This window comes from Meleagris gallopavo, chromosome 5 (genome assembly GCF_905368555.1).
Source record: "Meleagris gallopavo chromosome 5, MGAL_WU_HG_1.1, whole genome shotgun sequence".
Lineage (NCBI taxonomy): Eukaryota > Metazoa > Chordata > Aves > Galliformes > Phasianidae > Meleagris > Meleagris gallopavo.
The window spans coordinates 51,424,836-51,450,749 of record NC_139408.1 but is presented as its reverse complement, the minus strand read 5'-3'; the positions used below and the strand labels follow the sequence as shown (position 1 = coordinate 51,450,749).

At 42.6% G+C, this 25,914-nt stretch overlaps 1 protein-coding gene across 2 annotated transcripts in view; it reads left to right on the top strand.

Moving 5' to 3' along the window:
• Positions 1 to 5,813: 5,813 nt before the first annotated feature.
• The window catches only part of AKT1 (AKT serine/threonine kinase 1), a 71,094-nt gene continuing 50,993 nt past the window's right edge, over positions 5,814 to 25,914 (top strand). Inside the window, exons 1-2 of one of the 2 annotated variants that reach the window (XM_085225730.1) lie at positions 5,814 to 6,434; positions 12,661 to 12,832. In XM_085225730.1, coding sequence (XP_085081856.1) covers positions 12,787 to 12,832 — 46 coding nt within the window. In that variant the 5' untranslated portion in view covers positions 5,814 to 6,434; positions 12,661 to 12,786. Of the gene's footprint in view, positions 6,435 to 7,342; positions 7,472 to 12,660; positions 12,833 to 25,914 lie in introns of those variants that run through there. The other variant, XM_003206757.5, reaches the window with a different exon arrangement.

Below are 25,914 nucleotides of genomic sequence, written 5' to 3'. Positions count from 1 at the left end.
CTAATCTGAAGCGTGACCCTTCACCAACACACAGTGTGGAGTCAGGACCTCCACACCATTGCACTGCACTAGAAGACAGCTCCTCAAAGACCACGACTGCTCAAGCAGATCTGTCTCATCTTGCTTTCTTACCCACAGGAAACTTCAGGCCGGGGGGAGAGGAAGAGGTTCAGGCCTGGAGAGGAGCCCTGTCCGTATAAGCAGAATGGAGTAACTTGCTCTGGCCACAGAGTGCTATAGCCACAAACCTAAATGTAGGCACAGCTAACAAAAACAGCAAAGCTGTAGCCAAAGGCTAGTCAAAGCTTTCAAGAATTTTCTGACTGCAAGAAATTGGTCAGAAATCAAAAGAGAAAATCTGAGTGATCTCATTGAAGACAAGGGGTATCTTCCAGGCTGGATGTGACTCTGGGCAGCCTGGTCTGGTGATTGGCAGCCCTGCACACAGCAGGAGGGTTGAAACTAGATGATCACTGTGGTCCTTTTCAACCCAGGTCATTCTATGATTCTGTGATTCTATGACTCATAATCAAACTCAGTCAGACACTGAGGAAATACTGGAGAAATGCTTAAACTGGAAAAAAAAAAGAAAAAAAAAGAAAAAAAAAAGAAAAAAAATGCTCTGAATGGAGTTTTGCACTTACTGCACCATATAGTATTATATTTCTGGAGCTTCTCTTTCACAGAACAGCTTCTTGTATTCTAAATACAGCCAAAACACCTCTCTTGTTGCTTCACAAACCCATTGTTTTTTGGCTGGTATCTGACTGCAGAAACAAGGACATGGCAGGGCTCTGTTTCAAAGAAATGATATGAAGATATGAATTTATCCTTCTCCTCTTTCCTGGCTTATCCTTGGTTCATGGTAGTGTGATCTTTTCTACCCATGAGTGCGAATACAGATGAAGACACACTAAGTGCAGTTTTATGGCTGTGGGAGCTGGGAGGTCAGCCCAGAATGATGCTGCCCTTCAAAGTTTTCAAACTATAAAATTTTGATGAAGTGATTCAAATTGCAGCAGATTCTCGTGTGCGTGCAGACGCCACTGAGGAAATTTAAATCCCTTCTCTTCTAGCATCAATATACAAATAATGACATAGAAAACCCTGCCTGTTCTCTGGATAAATGTCTCAGGTACATGTTAAAGGATCTATGAAGCCTCTGTTGCCCTAATGCCTAAAACCTTAACAGCTCTGTTAAAGCTCTTGATCTCAAGGAAATTGTAAAGATCATAAGAAAGATTGACTGGCTCTGCATTGGTTCCACCTGGAGCACAGCACAGCCAACATCAGTGTTCCAACAGCACTGTGCTCATGCCATGCTGTGCTGCTGCTCCTTCTGCATTTCCAAGTGGAGATCTGCAGGGGCAATCAATCGCTAATACTGCACTCAAGTTAATATGCCCATATTGAGCTTAACTGCATAATTTTAAGTGAAGAGCATAATCAGTGATGGGTATATGAGAGACAGGAATGCAACAGGAACCTGACTGTTTTTACTTTGGCTTGTTTGTTTGTTTTTTGTTGTGGTTTTTTTTTTTCCCAATATATGTATATAAGTTCAATATTTCAGTGTCATAAGATTTTCCCTTCTGAGTACAGCTAGAATTGTGATGTTTCCTCACACAGGTTACTGGAATTTCAGCATTTTCCCAGAACTAAGTACTCATGAAATGTTACTTCACGAACAAGGGGGTAAATCAACAGTTTGAGGTAGAATTCAGTTCATCAACATCAGAAACTCTGTCTTCTGATGTGCCTCTGCAGACCTGAATGGTGACTGATCTAGAGTGGGACTTGTGGTTGTCACTGTAACAACAAAAACAGCTGTGGTGGTGTATGGGACAGAAGTGATACACACATTATTTTTGCATGCTCTGTATCTAACTAGTGCGTTTTCTATACAAACCAATTCAGTTTCTGTTTATGTTTCCCACAGTGTGTTTGCTGTCCTATGTTATGGCTATCATTATTCCAAATGGAGAGGACTGCACAGCTCTCACTTTGGAGTTTGTCAACACCATTCCTGACTCAGCCAGACAGGCTCATGGCAGGGCTGGGAAGTGCACCTTCTTCCTCCTGCTCCAGCTGGAGGAAGTGCACTGCCTCCCCAGGGCTCCCCAGCTTCAGCATGCTGGCGACCAGGAAACAGAAGCTGGCAACTGAACAGAGGTCTCCTGCCCTTCCTCTTGCAGGGGTTTTAACAAGCTATTAGGAAGAGCTCCCCAAAACACTCTAGCAAACAGCATAATTCAGACCGCTGCTGTTCAAGGTGCCGGTTTAGCTGACACTCAGCCTTATATGGACAAGACAAATTTCTAAAAAGCAAAGTCGCGATGTTTCAATATGACTGTAATTATTATTTTTTTCTAGATAGCCCGCTATTGTTTTGCTGCTGAGAAATACATCTTCAAGAATTGGATTTGTTCAATTTTAGAAGTACAACTCTGTTTCTTATAGCTGGCACTACTAAACGCACTCTTAATTTTCATATTCAGTAAGCTATATTTTTGTCCTAGACCAAACCTGAGTTGGGTACTTAAAAACCTTTAATACCTAGTTCAAAAACCCCAGTGGGCTGTCACATAGTCTTTCCATTTGAGTACACCCCACCTTTTAAAAAGGGAGGAACACATTTCCTGATGGCCCATAAAAGTGCTGCCGCTACTTGCATCACAGAACAGAACTTGTTCTACTGGTGGTTAACTCAGGAATTCCATTTCATCTTAATATGCTATTCCTTCTTTTTATGCCTGGCTGGGTATAAAACTTTTTTTTTTTTTAATCCAAAGCTGAATAATTTCAACATTTTAAAATGACTTTAACAGTTACATCAAATTCTATCATAGAATCACAGAATGGCCTGGGTTGAAAAGGAGCACAATGATCATCTAGTTTCAACCCCCTGCTATGTGCAGGGTCGCCAACCACCAGGCTGCCCAGAGCCACATCCAGCCTGGCCTTGAATGCCTCCAGGGATGGGGCATCCCAACCTCCTTGGGCAACCTGTTCCAGTGCATTACCGCTCCCTTTGTGAAAAACTTCCTCCCAGTATCTAACCTAAACCTCCTCTCTTAGTTTAAAACCATTCCCCCTTGTCCTATCGCTATCCATCCTTGTAAACAGCCATTTCCCCCTCCCCTCTCCCCCCCCCCCAGCCTCCCCTCTGTTTATATGCTCCCTTCAAGTATTGGAAGGCCACAGATTATTAAAAATGGATGGAAACTATTCTTTTGGTATGGTATCAACTGTTCTCTGCCATTAGCCCCTGCATTTATTATTTTAGGGTGATATGATACCAAGGAAGACCTGACGCACCTTATTCTGAAGCATGTAAGAAATGAGAGTAAACAGATGAAATCTGAGGACGCACCCAGGGAAATCTAGGGACTTCCCTCAAAATTAGGGTTTATAGACTGTAATCCCCTTGATGATAACTGAGTGATAAAGCACACGTTGTTTGCATTTATAACAATTATTGAGCGATTTCATTGTTCCCATTGAAGAAAAGGCCTGCTTTTGTTCATTGTTGATACAAAGTCTCTCTTGTTGCAGACTAGGCACTTCCTACTTTACCTGGGTATTTTTATCGGCAGTACTTCACTGAGTCTGAGACCAAGCCTTACTCCTGTCTCTGAGTCTAACTTCCCTCTCAAATTTGGGGAATATCAGCTCCACATCAGGATCCTGCATACTGCTTAGTATGGATCTGTCTTTCATCATGGTGAATCAACAGTCTGCGAATCTAAACAATCTCTTCGTGTTGATTTTTTTTTAATTGCACTTCCTTTTTAGCAAACAACGGAGGTTTATTTTCCTCTCTTCAGGACTGAAAACAGTGTTTACCATATGATCTTATTTTTAAAACTGCTGCTTCATTTGCAGGGGGAAGTCCTAATGACCTTGATCACCATGCAGCCTGGGAGCTTATTAATCAGGACTGGGTTTGGCAGGAAGGCAAGAAGCTCTCCTCAATCACATCTACTACCAGAGATCCCCCCACCTATACAGAAGCGTCTCACAGACAGTAAAGTCCAGTACTTACACATGCTCTTTATTGCTAGGCATAATTGCAGGCTGAAGACTCAAAATTAGTTCATAAGTGGATATTCTTCTTGTACTTGTAAGTTCTATATGTGCCTGTTAGCTCTGAGCTTTGCATGCTGACAATTAATTTCCTTTTAAATTTATCTCTGATACCTACCTACATTTTATTCTATGCTTAATATTCTGAACTTAACGCATAGTATATAGAAATATGATTTTTCTTTTCCATTATGTTAGGGTGTGGACAGTTCTCCGCCATTTCATTCTGTTCCGATATCAATATAAATCTTTCCACTGACAGCAGATGCAGATCTGACCTGATGCCAGGCAATTGGGCCTGCATCAGGGGGTCTGTGCATTCTGCCAAGTTGCCTGAATGTTATATTTTTAAAATTATGCTGAAACAAGCCCCAGCGAACCTAAAGGAGAGCTATGGTGTAGCATTCTGCCAGGAGGAGCTGGCTAGTTTGCTGGTGGGAAAGGAGGCTTTTTTCCCTCCGTCCTGAAGAAGGGCTTACTCTTTTCTTTCATGCTCCTCTAGTGCACTGATGTACACACAATCTGATGATCCACTGGACACTCAGAAAATTAGGGACAGATAAGATTATTTGGACAGACTTCCTAGTTGATTACAATGGAAGAAGGATATAAAACGTGAATTTCCGTAAGAACGTACAATCATCCCCAATGACACAGTGGGAAAATCTCTTAGTATATCAAATAGATTTGCTGCTTGTGTAAAAGCAGAGCTGTGTTCCCCAGCTTTACTGCTGTAAATGCATTTTACGCACCTTTATTTTGTTAACAGTGCAAAGCTGTGGGAAGATGTGCCATTTTCTAAGTTCTAACGAGTTTCCAATTACAGAAACACGATCATCAGTGATCGTATGCTTCTGAACAAATCAAATCACTCTTACGGCCCAGTTAGATTTTATGGCACTGTCAATTAGAAAATAAACAAAATCCCTTAATGAGTAAACAGGGAAAATTTTGATACTGGAAGCAGAGAGAAATCATAAATCTGTCAAAGCCATTTCCACAACATCATTTTTCAGAGCGGAACAGCTCTTAAAATCTGACAAAATACTGCCCTGCTGCAAGCGATAGTTCTTGTTGCTGCAGCAATCTGTAACGTTTTGGGAATGGCTTTAAACTAAAGAGAGGGACATTTAAGTTAGACGTTAGGAAGAAATTCTTCATTCAGAGGGCAACGAGGCCCTGGCAGTTCTGCACAGAGAGCACTGTGTGCCCCATTGCTGGAGGTGCTGGGGTCCTGGGCAGCCTGAGCTGGTAGGGGGCAATCAGCCCATGGCAGGGGTTGGAGCTGGGCAGGCTTTGAGGTCCCCTCCAACCGAAGACATTGTGTGATTGTATGAGATGTGTGTACTGAAAGCAGAACAGCCTAGCAAGCAGCAGGGAGGCTGAGAGGCAGCACCTAGACTCATGGCCTGGGTTGCTACCCAGTCCCCAGGCAGCCTGCTTGCTGTGGGAAGGGATATTGAAATATCCTCTAAGTGATACCACATTATTGAATCAATCAGGATTTAGGAGGCGCAGGGAAAACCTGCAGCGTGTTAAGTAGATTTGTATGGCTTCAGAAAAGCTCCACAAAGTTGCTCCGGCGCTGTACAGGAGTCGCACACTTTCTGAGCAGCAGAGGTGCCACGAAACCACTGGGGCCCGTGCTCTATGCCTGCTTTTTGGAGTTCACTGCCAACACTTTGGGAACACTTTGACGAGACCAGACAGCAGGCAGCTTCCCGCAGCCCTAAGCCAGGAGAAGCCACAAAGCGACTCGCACCCGAGGCTCTGGCAACGGAACGGCGGTGCCTCTCAAGGAGGGCAGCCCGAAGCGGGGCCCGGGGCCGGGCAGGCGGCGGGCCGAGGGGAGCAGCGAGGCGGAGCAGGGCGGCCCCGCGGCGGGGCGGGCGGGAAGCGGCGCGGCGGCGGTAGGACCCGGCGGCCGCTCCCCGGAGGATGTGAGCGAGCGCGTGTGGGACGAGCCCGGCTCCGGCTGCGGGGAGCTCGGCCCTGCGGCTCCGGGGGTGCTGCTGAGCGAGGAGAGAGGCGCAGCCTCCTCCTCTCGGCCAGAGGCAGGAGCGAGGCGGAGCGGCGGGGAAGGCAGGCCGGCAGCCCGTGTGAGCCCCATGGGCCGAGCGACTGCGAGAAGGGGAGGAGGAGCCGGCCCGCCGCCCGCCGCCCGGGGATGGTGAGGAGGCGGCGGCTGCCGTGAGCCCAGTTAGGCCTTCGCTCGGCGCCCGCCCGCCCGCCGGGCTCTCCCTTCCTCCGCTCGCTCGCTCCCCCCTTCCCTCCCCTTCCCCTGCTCCTTTCCCTGCCGCCGCCGCCGCCGCCCTCCCATCACCTCCTCCCCGGGCTCCCGCAGCCATGTAAGTGACCCGCTCCCCGGGGTGGGAAGGGCCGGGGGAAGGAAGCGCCGGGGCCTGCTCCGCCGCGCATTGTGCGGGGCCGGGAGGGGCGGCCAGGCGAGGCGAGGTTGAGGCGGCCGCTCTCCGCCTTCCCCGGGCGGCGGCTGCCGGGCGCTCGCTGACCCGCGTAGGCCGCGGCGGGGGCTGCTGCCGGCCCGGCTGAGGCACCGCGGGGCCGCGTGTGGTGTGCGGTGGGGGGGAGGAGAGGGCTGCGGCCCCGCCGGAGCCGGGCCGGAGGGCTCGGGGCGAACGGGAAGCCGTTGGCTTCCCCGGGATGCGGGGGATGGAAGCGCTGCGGGGCGGGGGGCTCCCCCGGCCGCCCTCGGGGCCTGCTGCGGCCGCGTAGTCCCCGAGCATCTCCGAGGGAAAAGGGGCTCGGGGCAGAGGGAGGCACGGGGCATTTCCCAAAGTGTGGCACAGAAAGTGGCCGAGCGCTCTTCCATCTCCTCCCCCCGCCCCCATTTTCTCCCTTTATCTTTTGTGCGGCCCCGCGCTGCGTTGTGGACCGGGGGTGTGGGTCTGTGTGTGTGTCGGTGCCGGGCAGTGCTGCCGGGCCCCATCGCTTTGACTTCTTGCGGTGGTGGTGTGCAGAGCTGCGGGGAGCTGCCTGCAGCCGACACCCCTCCTCCTCCCGCAAACCCCCCCAGGTGGAGTTCTGCTGTCGCTGAAGCGTTCCTGCAGACTTCTAGGACTTTTCCTTTGGATCCTTTGTAGAATGCAGAATTCTGTCGGAGCATGTGAGCATGCTGTGTTTGCTGTGTGTTTTACTGACAGAAAGGTACTGATGCAGGTTGCAACTTATTGGGATTCCCCCTGCCCCTGGGAAAGGATTTAACCATTTTTCTCCTTTATTTTTCTTCCATCCCACCCATACAAGAAGCTAATCCCTGCTTTACTCTTGTTTATTGTATTTATGCCACCAGGAGGGATGTACATTTCGAAATACAGTTACAAAGGGGCGTTACTAACACTTAATTCAGAAGAATATTTGTTTACAGGTAAATAAATGTAACACTAGTCTATGACTAGTAATTACCTTTTTGTAGCAGCTAATTTCCTGATGACAGCCACAGCATTTGTCTGAGTTAATAGATTTAAAGGCACTGTGAAAGTACCTTTGATTTTTTTAAATAGGAGGGTTTTCCTTGTGTACTTTGTGTATGGAACTGCTTTTGGTTCTGAGCTACAGCAGTAAATCAAATCTAAGAATTGATCCAATGTCCGCAAGTAACCTGTAGCTCCAGCATTGCTGGCTTATAGAAACAACCTGTAAGTAATTACAAATAGGATTAAATAGGTTCATGAGTGACTTGGTTTGTTTGGGAGACAGAACAAAACTTCTGTTATAAATACTTTGAAATGGAATTTGATTAAATGCATCTTAAGTTGGTACAGAAGTTCTGAGCAGCACAGTCATTAAATTATATGAGGGTAAACTGTAAAAGGCCTTCTTCTTGTTTTGGAACATAAAGAAGATTTTGTCTAGCCTATGTCTTTGACAGAGAGTATGAAGAGATCTCTTTCTCTGCCATTGCTTAGTTTTGAAATACGTAGTTCAGTTTGTCCTATCAAACTGCAGTTGTGGTTGCAGCTTGGACAGCTGCGTGTCGTAACTCTGGCCCCTCACCTGAACAAAATCAACCTCCTGTCTATTGATTAGCGAAGACATGAGAGCACAGGCATTCCAAATTGCAGCCTTGTAAACCTAGCTTGTGCTGACTGATTGGAAGAAAAGTGGATGTGGCTTTAGAGATCTTTTTTCTTCTCTGCTTACTGTTTTTCCCGCAGTTCTTAGTATCAGAGAAACATTTCTAAACCTTGTGATAAGCTGCACATACAATCATGAAATACTCATTTAGACATGATGTTCTAAATGGAACATCACATGAGCTAGTAGCAAATATTTGTGACCATGCCTAACTCATGGTCCACAATGCATTTTTGTAAAGCAAGCTAAGATGCTGGAACAACCTGGTCCTTCTGTGCTCTCCTGAAAGCTATCTGCCCAGATTGAGTAACTGGGTCATGGTGTGAAGCCTCTGTGAATTCGTGGAGCCTTGAGTGCTTTGGAAGCACTGCTTCTCCTGGGTAGGATTTGCATAATGCAGGAGATGTACTTCACTGGTCAGAGCCTGGTGGAGATACTTCTCCGTACGCTCTACTTAAAATGTTGGCTGGAGCCCAACTTTGTTGTGCTTGTGCCATTTGGATGCAGTTGGCTGTGAGTTTAAAATGAGAACGGGGATTATGCTGCAGAAAGAGAGCGCGGGCTGCTCGTGCGATGCATGGGCCCCAAAACACACACCTCTGCTCCCCTGCAGTTCTTGTGCAGCTTGCCTACCGTGTGACAGTGCCTTGCAACCAAGGTGGGCAGCGCGGGGTCCTTTTTTGAATGGTTCTGCTGTTGCGTGTTAAGGGAACGTGCACGGATGTGTGTCACGTGAGGGCATCAGGGCTGCCAGTCTGCGTCCCGTAATGGGTGTTGGGATGGGCAGAGCGTTAGTCCAGGAGCATGCTTTGCTGTAACCTGCTTTCTGATCTGTGCTGACTGGCACAGCTGAGTGAGACAGGTGGGACTGAGGCTGGTGGGTTTGATCTTCCTCTGAGAGAGGCTTACTGCTTCACAGGGATGAAGTCATTACCGTGATGCTCCTGCATCCCGTAAGCTTGTTTCAGATTCACTGTTAATGGAAGAATTAATTTTCTTCCTGCTCTGCTTTTGGGTGTGAGTAGAAAGGAATATAAAATTTGACCTTGGAAAGAAGGTGGATTGAGAAGGACAAATTGATCTCTTGATTTCAGGGGTATTTGGGAACAAGAGAACGTGAACATAAGTACAAAAGCATACAAAAAAAGGAGCCTTCGCAAATACAGGAAAGATGATTCTGCTCCACCTTCTGTTTAAGCTGATTCCTTAAAGCAGGCTTCGTTGTTTCAGTGCACAGGGAAATGAGTTATCTCATTACTTATGAAAGTTAATAACCTTTAGGGAATTAATGTATGCATTAGATCAGTATTCACTGGGGCACAATGCTGATGTTGTGCTATTTGTGATCTGTGCGCTTCCGCTGTGTGAGGAATATTTTGGTATTGAAAAAAGTATTACAGAAAGTGTATTGAAAGTCCAGCAAACTGAATGCTGAGAGAAAGACAGAGTTGTTTAGCTTTTGACAGTATTCAGTCATGTGCAGACAGACTGAAGCAGCCAGGTCATACTTACCTCAGATGCCCTCTGCTCACTGGGAACCATTCCTAGATGGCCATAAAGGAGGGCTGTAATAATTCTTCTTTTTTTTTTTTTCTTCTCTCTAACGATTTTATGCAAATGGAACTTTCTCTGGTTTACACATCTTCAGAAATACATTGGCCAGTGGTTAACTTACTCCTCTATCCCAGGAAATTACCATTATTTGCTAGCGCTCTATTTGATTACCTTTTATTTAAATACATTTATTAAGCACAACTTGGGTGTGTATTTTGAAGTACCAGGTAGAGTGAGTTTGCTGCTGTTGGAGCTTTGGACATTCTACCGCACAGCGAGAAGGCATTCCCAACTCTAAGTAAAGTTCCCCCTTACAAAATAAATGCTTTGGCATTGCTGAAGGAAGAACAAGGTGGAGCTGATGCTGCAGTGTGGTGGAAGGAGCTGGGCAGGTAGACACATCCCTGATGGCAGTGCTGCACTAATAAGTGGAGGATGCTTCTCGTATAGGAATTGGATGTGGAGGGCAGTCCAGGCTTTTTGGACACCACAGAAACTGGAAAAAGTAGTTCCTCTGAACTTTGGTTTTCGTTGCTGATTTGCTGTTTTTTGGTCTGCATGGTCACTGATTCAGATTGAGATGATAATTTAGGCTGTGAGGAGCAGGAGGCTGCCAGGTGGTAATCTTAGCAAGTGTTAACATAGAAACCTGAAGTATGTTAGTTGGAGGTTCTATGATTTTGTGCCATCACACTTTTTTCTGGTATTAGTAAAAGGACGGTCCTTTCTACAGACTAGTTTGGTTCATAGCTTTCTTTTTTTTTTTTTCTTTCTCTCTTTTTTTTTTTTTTTAAAGTATGAATCTTGAAAAGGATGTTGATTGCTTAACATGTTGAAATTGTAGAATTGAAGACACAGAGGTAGGCTACACAGAGCCCACTTTCTGTTACAGCACCATGTTAGATGCATTTATTTTCACACCTTGGTGTTGTGTTTCCTTACCTAAGCTGTGATAATCTTAGGGGTTTTGCTCAATGCTTTGCAAATCTCTCGATGCTGAAGTGAAGCCTTTAGAAAGGTTTGGTCTCTTGTTGATGTCAACAAGTAGATCTAGCTGGGGTGACTTGTGCATGCATTTTTGAAAGAGTGAAAGCCTGCTGTGTTCATCAAGTTGTGTCTTAATTGCTCTGGATCTGAAGGAGTTTGTTCGAAGACAACTGGTGGCTGTGGGTTGCTGGTCTCTATTCTGCAGCATATGGTTCTCACATATTTATTTATGAAATTAAGAATTCTTACAAGTCTCTTGTTCCAGTGTCATTTTTTTGTGTGTGTTTTCCCTCCCTCAGGCAAACGTTGTATCTGTTTCTTTGAGATTATAATTATAAGCAGTCAGAAATGGCAGATTCGTAATTTGGAAAAATATCTGCTGTTTCCAGGGGGGAAAAAAAAAAAAAAAACAATAAAATGTTACTGGAAATAGTGATAAATAGTTAAAGTTCATAGGTAAAAATACTAGGATTGGCTTTTTTTCTCTCACATCTCCTCCCTGTCAATTTCTGCTTCTAGTGACCATTCAAATTTGACTTCCTTGCTTTGAAAATAGTTACAGAGCTCTGGCAATGAATGGTACAGGCCCCTCTGTCCTTGCTAATGTCTCAGTTCTGGGTTGGATTCATTTTGACCACCTGCTTCTTCCATCCAGGGTTGTGTCTTAGTGAGTTATGTGAAATTAGTTGTTTTTTAATCTGGTTTCTGATGAGTATCACCTGCGTGCTCAGAAATAATTGATGCACACACGCCAAATGCATGCAGAGATGATATATATTTGTTGGTGGGAATGTGATGCCTCGATGTTTGGAGAGAGACCAGTAAAAGCCAGGTCTTTGTTGGCTTGTTACAAGTGCTGCTATGTTAGTTATTACTTAGTTATTGCTTAGAACATGTCACTAGATTTTTTTGATCACCTAAGCAGTATCCAATTGGATGAACAAATGGATGCTTCTGAGAGCTCGAAAGTCATTAAAGAAAAGCTACATAGATATATAGTATAGAACTATACCACAAGCAGAAAAGATAATAATATTCAATTTAGAAAAAAAATAAAAGCTGATGTGTCTGGGAAGAGCTACTTTCAGTGAGGGAGAGAAAGATTAAGAACATTCATGTGATGGTCAGCCATGAGATAGACAAAACCTTATTGAAAATGTGTCTATTTTGAGCTACTTAGATAGAGACTTCACCTCATAAAGCAAGAAGGTAGAAATCCTAAGGTGTCCTTAGGTTATTTCACTGCAAGAAGGAGCACCAATCTGCAGTGAGTTACAGAAAATGATAAAATTGATCAGGGTGCTTCTAAGGGCTGATTTAGGATAACATGGGCTTATCTCTGAATCTTTGTAGAGAGGCAGGAATTATATCACAGGTAGAAAAGGTGATTTTGGGGGAAGACAAGGAGATTTGAGTGAGATAACAAGATAATGTGCAGCAAAGTATTGGGAATTTTTACTCGTAATCCCTAAGATGCACCATGTATTTGTTGATAGACTGATGTAAAGCAGGCTGTAAATAAACCTTCTTGAGGAGATTCTGGAAGTCTTACCAGGAAATATTTAGAACTTGTCTTTGCTGAGTCTTGGATTTTTTCTTGGTGAGGGGAGTTTGATGTTGTTCAAGAGCTGGAAGATGCCTACTGGGCAGGGACTTGCAGCCACCTCTAATCTAGACAGGGTGGTGATATGGTGAGTCTGCCAGCGGTCAACCAACTTAGTGAGGAAGCAGGGCTTCAGCAGGCACTTCTAGCACCTTCACCTGCTGAGATACAACAATCCCTGCGAAGAACAAAGCCCTCATTTAGGATTTGTAATAATAGTTTAAAAACAAAAAAACCAACAACCCAGCAGTAAAACTACTCCCTGTTGTACCCCTGATTTAACGTAAGTGATGTACTTCAAATAATGGTGGACTTTGTTTCTTTGATCCTTTTAGAAGTAGCTGAGAACGAGAGAGACAAGAAAAAGAACATCCCTGTTGTGGACCCTTCTGCAGGAGTTCAGAAATTTCAACAGTGATCTTTTGACATAAGCTGATCTACCAAGAGACATTCTCGCCATTATGAATGAAGTAGCGATAGTGAAGGAAGGATGGCTCCACAAACGAGGTAAGTGGCTCTCCTCTTCAGGATGACTGGTCTTGGGTCCTGCAACATGGGATCTGCCCTTCAGCAAGGTATTATTTAGATAATCAGTTCTTATTTTCCTGCTTGCCTCAGTGGGAAACTGCCTGTAAGGAGTGTGTGTGACTTTCTGTCAAGCTGAGCAAACGTGTTACAAGGGGATTTCTTTGGGTTCGTGCATGTGCGTGTGTTCACATAAAACTGCAACAGCTCTTTGGTTTGAAAATGATTATGAAGATAGCAACCAGAGATGATACTTAGAGCGTTAAAGGTTCAGCTGAGCCAAATTGTTTGTTTTATATGTAGATCTGTAGCTTTTCTTTTTCTGTTTATATGCTGTTAGGAGGTAGAATTGTCTTGAAGTGAACCTTGATTTGAACGGTGATCAGTCTTTGCGAGCAGCGCGTTCTCTTGCAGAGACTTGCCAGAGAACATGTTTCTCTGTTTGCCTGAACCTCTCTTGGTACTGGTGCCCTGGACACAAAGAGCAACCTTGAGTTTGTGCACTCTGGGTTTCTGCTTTACCGCTAACAAAGTATGATTCTTATCCAAAATTTTCTTGACTGGATGGCAAAACTGCAGTAACGTAGTCACATGTACCATTATGCTTTTTGCATTCTTAAATGTTGTATTTCCAAAACGCCGGATTTGTACTTAATTTTTGAGAGGATAGGCGGGTGTTTTCAACACCGCTCTTGGCTTACCTGCTTCTTTGTATTCTGCTATTGTTTCTTGTAAGAGAGAGAACAGTGTTAGGTACTTTCCTTAATATCGTCATTTTTTGGACCAAAACCAGAACCCGTGTGCTCCAGCAGTAGGGAAACTTGTATGGTTTTGCAAACTCAGGATTTTTCCAGAGGGTTTGCAACAACATGCCTGAAGGTGCAAAGGTATAGTGTAATTATTTTTGGAAGAAAATGGAAATTCATTATCATAACCTTGATAAAGGCTGATCATTCATCTGCAACAATGAAGCTTATAATCCATGGTTTAATAGAGTGGAAGCTGGATGCAGTTTAGCAAATTATCTGATGCTTGATGTAAAAGTGCTTTGATAAGTTTTTTTCATGTTTTTGTTCTGGTCTGTTCTACTTAAAAGCAAGGATATGAATGCTCCTATTCACTCATTACCTTCAGTAATGCACCAGATAATTCTGGTGTACTCGGGCTGCCTTATTCTGGTGACAAAGTTGTGAATGACACTGTTTGGTTAGAACAGGAGGAAGAAACACAAAATCATGTTTCCCATTCCCATTTATGTATCTAGAAACTCATTAAATAAGTGATACATTTTTAGTTTTAAATGGTGTACTTAGACTGCAGTGTTTTTTAATCTTCTTGTTACAGTTTTTTTCTGTACTTTTTTTAATTTTTTTTAGGAGCACTGCACAGAAATTTGAGGGAGACGTATTTAGTTTTAAAAATCTGAAAATGGAATTTGAAAACCACACAGATTATCAGGATGATCCAGGTGTTTCTGAAACTTTAAAGCAGTCGTATTTCAGTCTTGTTTTAATTTAGCCTTGAGTACTGAATTCACGTTGTTTCTGGAATTACAATGAATCTCCTTTCATGTAAGGAGACCTTTGCAGGTACTACCAAAAGATGCTCTGATCTCTTGATCTGATACTTTACTTTTTCAAATCACCTTGCAGAATGAGATTATTGTCTCGGATGGCTTGCTGATAGTACTTTGAGATTGTCTGTAGAATGCATTTCCATTTCCAAAATGTTACTCTGCATGTTCTGCATAATTGAGATTGCAAATTTGTGCCTAAACTGTCAGATATATCTTTGTGGTTCTTGGATGCCAGTTGTCCCAGCCTTTTTTAACCAGTTCCACATTGCTTTTTTGCCTTCTTGGTAGGTACGGTGACTCCTACCTCACCCTGCTTAATACATTTTGCCACTGTTAATCTGGCATTGTCCAATTGGTTTTAGAAAGCAGTGCTGGATCTTCCCAGCTTACCCTGGTGCATTCTGCGTGCCAGTTCCGTTACTCTCTTAATTGTTGTAGCTGCTGTGAGATCTGTTGAGAAACTCAATTCTTTTGGCTTGGGGGAGGGGAATCTGATCCGTTTGTGTATATGTTTTGTAAATGACTTTTCTTTTTAATCACTTATTGTCAGACCCTATCAGTTTGCTTGCTCTGCAAGATGAAGTTTGCTACAACCACAGGATGTTTCCAAAACTGGTGTCTGATACTGAGAACTTCTGAAGTCAAGGCATAAACAGTAATTACTGCAGGGAGGGACTGCTAGAGGATTTTAGATTTAGGAAATGTATACTGCTTGTCTTATAAAACTGAAGGTTGGACTGCTTGTGGTCTTTGAAGATCCTAGGGCTTTTCACATGCAAATATTTTGTAGCAACAGGCCAAAATCCAGGTTGGGCAATTAACATTCTCTCTACCTAAAATTTCCCCCTTAGCTTTGGTTGGATATGGTATCTCTTAGTCCATGTCCTGAGCAGTTGAACAGTGTGACTGTGTGCAGTTAAACAGTTGCTACATCTCAATTAAGCAGAGGCTTAATTTTGGTAGTTTTAATGATTTGTGTATGTATAAATCAGTTGGTAAAGTGCTCTGGAGTCCTTCTGGATGGCAGGTGTATGTAAGCAAAAAGCCATCATTATCAGGAGCAGGTGTTTTGGTCTGGCAGGGAAATAGCAGGGCTTTCTAGAATTCTAGGGTTGTTTTCTTCTGTCAGCTTGCTTTACATTTTGGTTTTTGTTTCCAAGATTAAAAATACAAATGGAGAAATGAAATTAAACATCTCTGCTGGCTGCGAGCTCTTGGCAGTTCTGTAAGTCAGTCGCTTAAAGGAAGTTCTACTTCCAGTAGCACAGATGTTTGTTTGTGCAGAGGCCAGAGTCATCTCCATGACATGCCTAACCTCAACCAGGCAGAAATGTAAGAATTCATGAATGAACTTTTTTCCCACTTGGCAATACTTGTTGCTGTTGCTCCAGTCACAGTGAGGCGACAGACTCTTGCAAGACAAAAACGGTAGTTAAATTACTAACCAGTTTGTGCAGAACTGCATAGCTGAAGGCTTGAAACAAACACATGAAAAGCACGGAGTGAAGAAACTCTGATTTGGGGCGGTGCAGTGTGTGTGTATTCAGCACATGAAGCCTCTGAGAGTTAAGCAGGGGAATTGTTCATTGGCACACATGGGGGAAACGGGTAGCTACAGATGTGCTGTACTTGTGATTGTATATGAAGGAGCAAGGAGAAAAATGATTTGTCTAAACTGCTGCTTGCTGAAATATTGAGATTCTGGTTTTCTGGATGTTTATAAGGCATATCTTTACTTCTGGTTGTGTGTTGTGGAACTTTTAGATAAAAGAGAAATACCTGAGTGCATTTCATTAACTTTACTGCTTCACTTTTAAAGATCTCACTGGATTTCTCATATATTCCTGCTCTGGTCCCTGCTTATGAAAGTCCTTCTATTGTCTTCAGTCTTCATCCTGTTTTTTTTTAAGCCTTTCTGCAAGGCTAACAAAGAGTGGGATTGTGCATGCTGATGCTCTGTCATCTCTGTCTTCCCTACTACGTCCGGTTTTCCTATTAGGGCATAAACTCAATGGAGAGAGGAGTCTTTTGGAGAGAGAGAGGGTAGGACGGAAGGAGGGGGAGGGAAAAATGTACGCTGACATTTGTGAAAGGAAATAGAAATCTAGATTTCTCACTCTGAGAACTTTGAAGCAATTTTGAGCAATAGGAGAAACATTATGGATGTGTATTCATCCATTAATATTTGGCAGCAAACGTGGAGCTACTTTCTTGTTTGTTTTTAAATAGCTTAAGAACACAGCGCAGTGATTTTAGCCATGAAAACTAGAACATGTCCTCCAAATGTCAATTTGTGTGGGCTTCAGGCCGAACAGACTATTGGAGTAGTTGAAGTCTAGCTGCCAATCTGATGAAAATTGCTAAAGATGCTTAGATGAGAGATTACACAAAAGATACTTATTCCACTGCTGGAAATACTACTAAATTTGTTAAAGAATTGTTTCTATAATAAAATGGAGCGACACAGTTATTCTAATAAATAACTACGAGTTCTTGGTGGTTTGCCTTCTTACAGCTACATTGCATAAAATGAATGCAGGATCCTGATACAAATAAAAGCTACGAGTTAAACGCTGATTGTTGCTCTTTTCACCTTATTTAGCAGAGTAGTGCAGACTGTAAATTTTACTTCTGTTATTTTGAGTGCAACTTCATGCTTCTAGTGTTCTGTTAGTATCAATCACAATGGGATCATAAGATGTTTGACCAGAAGTTAACTCTCTTTCAAGCCAGTGAGTGTCTTGTGTTGCCATTTTCCTTCACCTTTTCTTTCTTTTCTCTTTCCTGTTTTCATCATGTTCTCTACTTCTTTTTGTATGTGTGTGTGTTTGCTTTATTTTGGGGTCTTTTTTTTTTTTTTTCTTTTCTCTTTACCTTGGCTTCTGTCTGTCTCTGGGTTGTAGCCGGGTGCTTTCTTGATGACCTGTGTAACCAGAGCCATCAAGGTTCACATTAGTTCAAGGAGCATCTGGCTTTTGTGGTATTTCAAAGGAGTGGCTGGGGCATTTGATACAAAGGATCCTAAGGCGCATCTGAACTCTGAAGATGCCAGCTATAGAGAAGTGCAGCTGCTTCAGAGGGAAAACAGGGTAAAAGGAAAGGTAAGAAACAAGATAGGAGCTGAACAAAGAGTGGAAGGGGGAAGTTTGTAACAGGGATATAATCTGATGTCACTTCCAGAGCTGAAGGCTTGGGTGTAAGGGGAAATCTCTTTGCTGTTCTTCTTGAAAACAAAAGATAAGCTGTGTCAGTTAGTGGTTTTTGTTGTGTGTCTCTTTTTCAACACAAGGGGCAATAGTTTTGCAATGCTAGCTCTGGGTTGCTTTCATTTTGCTAGCACTGTTCTGGGAAAAGGGAACTGGGGAGGAACCAGGAAATTATCGACCAATAAATCTGACCTCGATGGTAGGCAAGATGCTAGAAACATTAAGAAAGGATGAGATCACAAAACATCTGGAGAAATATGAGCTGATAATGGCTAGTCAGCTTGACTCTTGGAGGGTAAACCTCATATGACGGAATTATTTGTGGAGAGATCATAGGAAACAAACTGGGTACAGTGTACTGTAAAAAGTCTGCTTTGGACAGCAGGGAGGCCAGATGCTGAGGATTACCGAGCACAGCGTAACTGTACTGCACTATGCCTTTGAGAGGAGAAAGAGCTAGTGCTGCCTAGAGATTGCTCGTCTTCCTACCGCTGAGCAGCAGACTGCTTCAGCTGCTGACCATCTCAGTTACTTTCCAGTGTCTTTTTTGAAATGTCTTTCTGACCAGGACTTCTCGGTGTCACACCTTCACATTTCTGAAGGGCAAAGTCTGAATATTTGTTTGTTTGTTTCCCCAGAAAAAACTTACTCCCACCAAAATATTTGTATTCCAGTATTTTCCTTGCCTACATACAGTTCTTCAGTAAGAATAGTTCTTAATCAGTTTTTTGGAGAAGTCATATTAGGTTAGGTCTTTTTTTCTGTGTTTGGAACTTGTGAGTGATACCAGTCCACTCTCAGTTTGAATGACAAAGAGGAACAGCTCAGATGTAGATGCTCAAGATTGTTTGTGGCAGTTCTGGAAGTGTACTTTTGTATTCTGCATTATTGTACGTCAGCAGCCAAACAAACTAGGTCTCAGTTTTATTTCTGAAAGTGAAGCAGCATCATAAATTGCTGCTACTTCTTGTTGAAAGAGATCTGAGAATGAGGGATCTAGGACATTGCAAGCCTTATTTAAAGTGAACCCAGCAATCTTTTATACAGTGGTTTACACAGAAACCATCTGCATTGTCTTTGATCCTCTCCTCTCCTTCCTGATTCTTTTATTTGAGAGGAGAAACAAAGTAAAAGCTAGGCCTGTGGGGAAAAAATAAATATTTGTCCACATGTGGTTTTCTATTTCTTTTTTTTCCCCTTCTCTTAGTAGACATATTGAGAAGTCATCAGGTCTGCACCGAGGAAGAAGTAAGTACTAAGGGAGTATGCTATTTTGAGGTGAGGAGAGGGCAGAGAATAAAGCTCTGCACATTGTTCTGGCAGGAGTGATTTTGAGTAGGGAACTGTGCAATGTCTTTTGAATTTGGCGCCTAGTCCTTCCTTTGGAATTTCTTCCTGCAAACCAGTGTGAATGCCAGATGCTTCCCTTCCCTTCCTCTGTTTCATGCTCGTGCTCCCACTGTGTCCATACCTCCAGCTGCATTCCTTGCCTTTGCCAGAACTGGCTCTGGCTTAGCACCAGTAGCCTTAGACTTCACCATATGAAAGAACTGGCCAGGACTTACACTGTTAGACTCGGTGGTGACCTGTAGTTGAGTCTCCATTTTCCCACAGTTTGCGTTACTGTCAAGTTCTCCTAAAAATTGTTATGATGGTTGTTAGCCTCAGGATCATCCAAGGAATAAAGAAACAAACCTTATATGCATTGGAAAGAGTGTACTTAACATCTGAACTTTTCATTTGAATACATTTTAAAAGATGAAGCATTGTTGTAAGAAAATAACTGCCAGCCTTGTGTTGTTGTTGTTGTTTTTTTCTTTTCCCTTTTGTGTATTGAAGTAACTGATTTACTAAGAGAAGAAATGAGTCGAACTTTACTGAAAAATAATCTCTCAAGGGGAGAAGACAAGAGGAGGGATTATTATTTTCAGATGCACATTGTACCTGAAACATAATGCATCTTGAAGGGGGAACAAAAAGCAGGAAACTATATGAGGAAAGAGGAAGAAAAAGAATGGAGGAAGAATGACACCATATTAGGTGTGAAGTAGTGTGCTGCTGTGAGAAGTGTTTATTGCAACTGAAAGTGGGAAATAGTGAAGACCAAATTTAAGTGAGAACATATTATGAACTATTGGATTATTCTCCCAACTCTTCAAGTTGAGCCAAAAATGTGAAAAGATAGCTGGTCAAACAATGTTGTGAAATTTGTCAATTTATGCAAAAGTGCACGGTCGTGTTTGCAGACAGCTGAGGTAAACAGTCACCACAGCCTGCAGGCAGAAGAGAGCTGTCAGTTGATGCTTTCTCAGTCTCTTGGGTAAATCAGGAGAGCGATTCTGAAGTAGAGATGTGCTCTGAGCCTGTGGTTCTGCGTGTGGCTGCTGGGGCTGAGCAGAGCACCTGGTCAGTCACAGGGCTGTCAGATCACCACGATGTTCAGCTTTAATAACGTACTCTTAATGGGGACCACAAAACATGCGTGCCAGGGATTTGGGCTTTGTGTTGGCTGTGAACCATGACCTTCACAGGAGATGGTTGTGTTGAGGACTGGAGCTTGCTACCAAAATTTGTGGTGGTGTGCTGATAGGAAAGTCTGACTCATTGAGTTGACACTGTGGATTTCAGGTGCTGAATGGGGTTCGTTGCTGCTTGCAGCAGTCACTGTTACTTCTCAGATTTTAGGTGCAGGCCTTATGTGTTTACAAAAATCAGTTCCCACCAATAGATGTTGTGAGATTTTTGCCCCTTTTTCTTAGGTGGAGAAGTGTGCTAATCCTCACTATCTAGAGGAAAACTGGAAAGTGTAGCCTGAGAGGCTTCGCAACAGTCTAGACCAAGGAGAAGAAAAAGGGCTGTTTAATTGTTGTTAATAATAAGTCTTAAACCATTATGTGATTTAAAATAATTCTGAAGGTATGCTTGTATTTTTCTGAGTTCTTTCCTACTATATCTGTAACTCTGCCAGAGGATGTGGGGATCAGGCAAAATATCCTGATTACACTTCAGAAAGTCTCTGTTAAGAAAGAACAACTTTTGTGTTTGCTGAAGAGGCTTGATGCCTCTAATGGATAATAGGCACATATAAACAAAACTATAAATGAACTTATTTTTTGTGCATTAAACCCTAGTAAAATCTCAAGACTTAATAGGAAAAAATACCTGTATAGAAAACACACTGCAAGAATTTTAAGTCTGTGTGTGTGCTATACTACATCTGCAAACATACCACTACCATGTTTGGAATAATTTAGTTACACTGGTCAGGAAGATGCTTACACTAGGTAGGGTTTATGCCCTGAAACACAGGGATGCTCACTGCTTTATCTACTTTTGCCATCATTCCTTGGTTGGACTTCACCAAAGTGGAGCGTCAGTAAAATGTTCCACCTTTGAATAAAACTGTTGAGCAGTTCAAAATCCAGTTAGGTCTCTTCATAGCTGCACAGAGGGAATGCTGCCTTGTGCTTGCTTGTTGCTTTCCATGGACATGCAGGCACAGATTGTTCTGTCTGGATTGTTTTTTGCACGTGTGTCATAGAAATACCCACTCCTATCTGTGGGCTGTAGACCTTCTGTAAATAGTTACTGAAATGGAAGTATTTTCATTGTTTAGGCTATTTACATTCTTTTTAAAAAGTTCTGATCATGCAGTCTCCTTCCTCTCTTATCATCATTAAGTAGAAGTTAAGGTGCACCACAAGAAATGACAGCTTATTAGCTGAAGGCTTTCACTTCTTAATTCAAGGCATCACTCACAGAGTGGCTGTAGCATTTTAGCTGTACTGTATGTTTATGCATGGATGAGACTTAAATATGTGATAATTTATGATGGCAACACAAGTTGTGGGGCTTGGAAGTAATTTTATAGGTGGAAATTGGTTTCTGAGCATAGGGTGTGAATCCCATGCTGCTGTAAATTCAGTAATCAAGCCATTCTGTGACAAATATTTTTCCTGTTGCTTTGGCAATATCTTGAAAACGCTGCTTTAAATTGGTAGGTGAAATGCCACTAATCACTATGCCATTTTCTTTTTTCCTCTGTGTATGTGTATTATTAAATCTAGCCTTTTAAAGTTGTCTTCATTAGAAAAATGGTGTCACTGGTTTAATGCTGCCTCTGATGCCTTTCAGGCAGTTGAACGAGTAGGATAATAATGAACTTTTTCAACCTGAAGTTTTCCTTGCATCGGAGATCTCTGCAGTTTTAGACTGTCTTTTCTGGTACAGATAAAGCTTTAATACTGCACGAATGTTTGAAGATACACAACTGATTTACCTCCAGGTGTGGAAGCTGAAGTTGTCTTGTTACTTGCATGATAGGAGAAGTATTTATCCTAAATGAGAATTAGAAAAAATTACTTTTTTATGTGGAAAATCCCTTGTAAACTTGCCAGCAACAGCTTTCAGTTGACTTGTGGAGGCAATGCCTACCAAACACTACTGTGACAGCTCATTTCTGTTGTTTCTGCAAGGGTTTATCCAATAAAGTCAAGATATCTTGCTCCAAGAGAAGGGGAGAGATGCGGAGATTACATCAGCATGGAAGAATACCAGAATAGTTAGCTTTAAGGCCATTCAAGACTGCATTGGCACCCCTTTGTTATACAGTGTAGCTGAAAACGAACTGCAGCAATAATGAACCAATCCATCTAAATCACAGCAGCTGAACAACTGACTGTTCTATCTCAAAATGCAAATGCGTTGTGCAGAATGGATTTAATTGTAAATGTTTACTTAGTGGGGAATATGAGCCTTTTAGTTTGTGACAATAATCATGAATACAAAGGCCCAAAGAATTTTAGGATTTACATAGCTTGTCCCTGTTCTCATAACAATATTTCAAAGTCCATTTTTTAAAGAAATATACCGTTTGGCTTTTTTTCTAGCCAGCAAATAGAAATCCTAAGTGCTCAATCACGAAGCCACATGTTGAAAACCAAAAGATAAATTTAGCTATGTGTATTTAGATCGGGCAGGCTTTTGTGTGTATTTCTTTCACATCTGTGTTAGGGCTTTTTAATAGCTTCAGGTAATAAGGAAAAAATGCTGACTTTCAAGGCTCAGATTTGTTTTAAAAAACATGTAGTGTTACACAGAGTATTCGCATTCTCTTCCAGGTTCACATAGTGAGGTGACTCTCAAACGAGTCAAGGGTTATACTTAGGAATTTCTGCTCCAGTTTAAAATAAAACAAAAACAAACCAACATGTTGAAATCTTCCTTTGTTAAATTCTTGAAATCAGGCCCCAGATTGCAGCTCATGAAGATGAGTCTCTGTCACTACTTTGATTTTTTTAATTAAAATGAAATAGGATTGCAGTCTTTTGGGGAAAGGAAAAAGCCTACAGAGCTGTACTAGTAAAAAGAAAGAGAAAGCATAAATATCAGCCTCCAAGCTGTTACTGGGTATCTTTTGGTGTAAGAAAAGACACATTATTTTGAAAACATACACATACCAAAAAAAAAACCAACCCAATAGTGTGCATGTTTATGCTTCTGTTGGCATTTTGTGTGTGCGTTCTTTAATATATTTCACATGTAGAGTAGTCCTCCTGAAAAAGAGACAACAAACGCCCCTGAAGAATAGGCCTTTGTGACACTGGAGAAGTTTACTGTGCCAAAGTTATGGTAAGAATTTGTAAATTTTGGCTGCTGGAGTGCTTCCTTCCCCTGCTATGTTTTTAATGTTGGAAACTTGTAAGTGTGGAATAGAGAGTTGCTTTTTGTTGTTGTTGGTATTTTTTTTAACTGACAATGCAAACATTCATTTCACAAACTAAACCACCATCCACATGACGCTGCTGGCTGTATACAAACACCCTGTTGAGCTCGTTCTGCAGAAGTCTGCTGTGGGCTTCCTGGGTTGCACGGAAACGGTTGGCCACTCTTTTCAGGGCCGTGGTGCGGACCCAGCCTGTAGCTGCTCAGATTGAGTGTGCCAGATTCATGTCTCTGAAAGAATTGCTTTTAATTGGAGCGAAACCCTCCAAGCCTGGCTGTTTTTCTACGTCTCTTTCTCACTGTCTGTTTCACAGACTTCATTTCTGCTATCTTGGGGATTGTTTTGTTTTGCCCGTATTGCTTGGACGAAGCTGAACCTATCAGGAGGATGTTTAGTTTTAACTCATGGCAAAATATGTTTCCTTTCTGTATATGATGTCCTTTCTTCGTCTTGATCTTGTGTTGAATATTTTGGGTTTTGGGTAGGCAAGATCACTTGGGATCAGTACCTGTGGCCTGAGGACTCAGTGATGAGCTAGCCAACAGCACCTTGTTGTTCTCACAAGTTTTTTGGAGTTACCAAGGACAGAATTAGAGTCCAAGGCTGGACTGTCATGGTGACAAAATATTTAGAAAACAGTTTCTTGCCTGAAACAAAAGCTTGGATTGTAGAACACAAAGTACTGTCCCAGTCTATTAAATGACTCTGTGTGTGCTTTAAAGGGTTCTGTGTGTTCCATGACCGTCAGCTCTGACCACATTCAGTGTGTTCAGGTAAAACAACGCTTTTCCCCTCTGAACACTCGGCTTTCCAAGCTGGGTTAGTTCTCCCCCTTTACACAATGGCCTTACAAAGTTGTAGCAGCCAAATCTGGCCTCATGCTTTGAACAAAGTGGACAGTCCTATTCAAGATAGATGCAGCAGAGCTGCTTATTCTCTGCATCTGTGGTGGCCCTGCTGCGTCATGAGCAGATGTGCAAAACTTCAGCCTCGCCATTGGCGTCGGTTGCTCTGATCCTGAGTAACCTGTAGGATCAGGTAAGTGCTTCTGTTGAGTTAGAACGTGGTGCAGTAAGAGTCTTTTGTACCGTTGGTGTTTCATACTTTCACAGTAATTGCTATTACTTTTTAATGTCTGAGATTTTGTGATGTCCCAGCCTTACTGATACCTATCCTCCGACTTGAGAGGAAGGCGGTGATCTGAAGTGACTGTAGAAATTTGCAGTGGCTGTAGTAGATGGTTTATTGGGAATCATGTAAAATGATTTTAAGACGGGGAGAAATCTGTGAAAATGAGGTGAAGATTGTTAGCTAGCCAGTTCATCATAACTGCACCGTTTGAAGTTCATGCATTTTTTTCCAGTAGTCTGTCTTCGGTGGAAGTGCCGGTTGTGATTTTGAAGGAAGGAATGGTTTTACTTAAGTACTACTGATATTGCCAGAGCAGCAGGTGGGCAAGTTTCTTTCTGAAATAGTGAGTTTTCCCAGCTCTGCAGCAACTACGACCAGATTGTTTGCAGAGACTGTATTTTTTTTGATCTTCAAAGAAACTGAAGTTGTTGGACCATAACGTTCTTCAAGAAAACGGGAAACAAAAGTGAAACACTGAGGTGGTGGTGGTGTGGAATATACTTTTCTTAGATTTGCATCATCTTGCAACTTTATATGCTTGGCATGTAACCCTGTCCCATTCAGAGTGCTGCTGCAGAGCTAGTTCCTTTGGACTGCTGCGCTTTTGCTATCTGCTAGTTCCTCTGTTGCATTGAATTGCAAAAGCAGCTGCTTTTCCTTTTCATACCTATTTTTACCGTCCCTAATTTGCTATTAAGATGTTAACTTCTGCCTCCAGTTAGCCTAGCACGTCTCAATGCAGTGACTACAACATGGGGGCAAGCAAATACTTCTGTGCTTTCTCTTGTGCCACCCTTTCACACTTGGAAATGTTCCCTGTAAACATCTGCAGTGCTGCTTTATTATCCTCTTCAAAAGCTCTCGCTCCTTGTGTTGCTTATAAAAGGCCTTGATGAACTTGCACTGCATGTGTACTGAGACACTGAGACTGCTCTTCACTGTGATGCCCACTGCCTGTCTTCTTTTCCCCTCTTTTTTTTCTTTTTTTTCATTGTTCCTGCCTTATAACACAAAACTCTGCAGAACAGGAACTGTCTCGTTGTTCTATTTGTACAGCAGGTGGTTCAGGTCCAGATGTTTATCTGAAATTGCAGTGTACTACAGCAATACAAATTAGGCTTTAGAAAGCTGTATCTAAAATACAGAGAGAAAAAGGTCACATTTACTGTGGTTATTTTTGTGAGGCTTTTATGGTAGCTTTTTTTTTTTTTTTTTAACATTAACAGGTGACTAGTTGGAATGCACAAAAATTAATATATATGAAGTTTTCTTCCCACTTTAAGGCAGTGCTTCTCCCTAAGGCCAGAGGAAAGCTTTTTTCTCAGCAGCAGCTCCAGGCTACTTGGAGAGGGCTTCTTCAACACTTCTTAGTTTCTTGAAGAGGTTTGTTTACTCCCTTGACGAGACTGGGTGTGATTATAGCAAA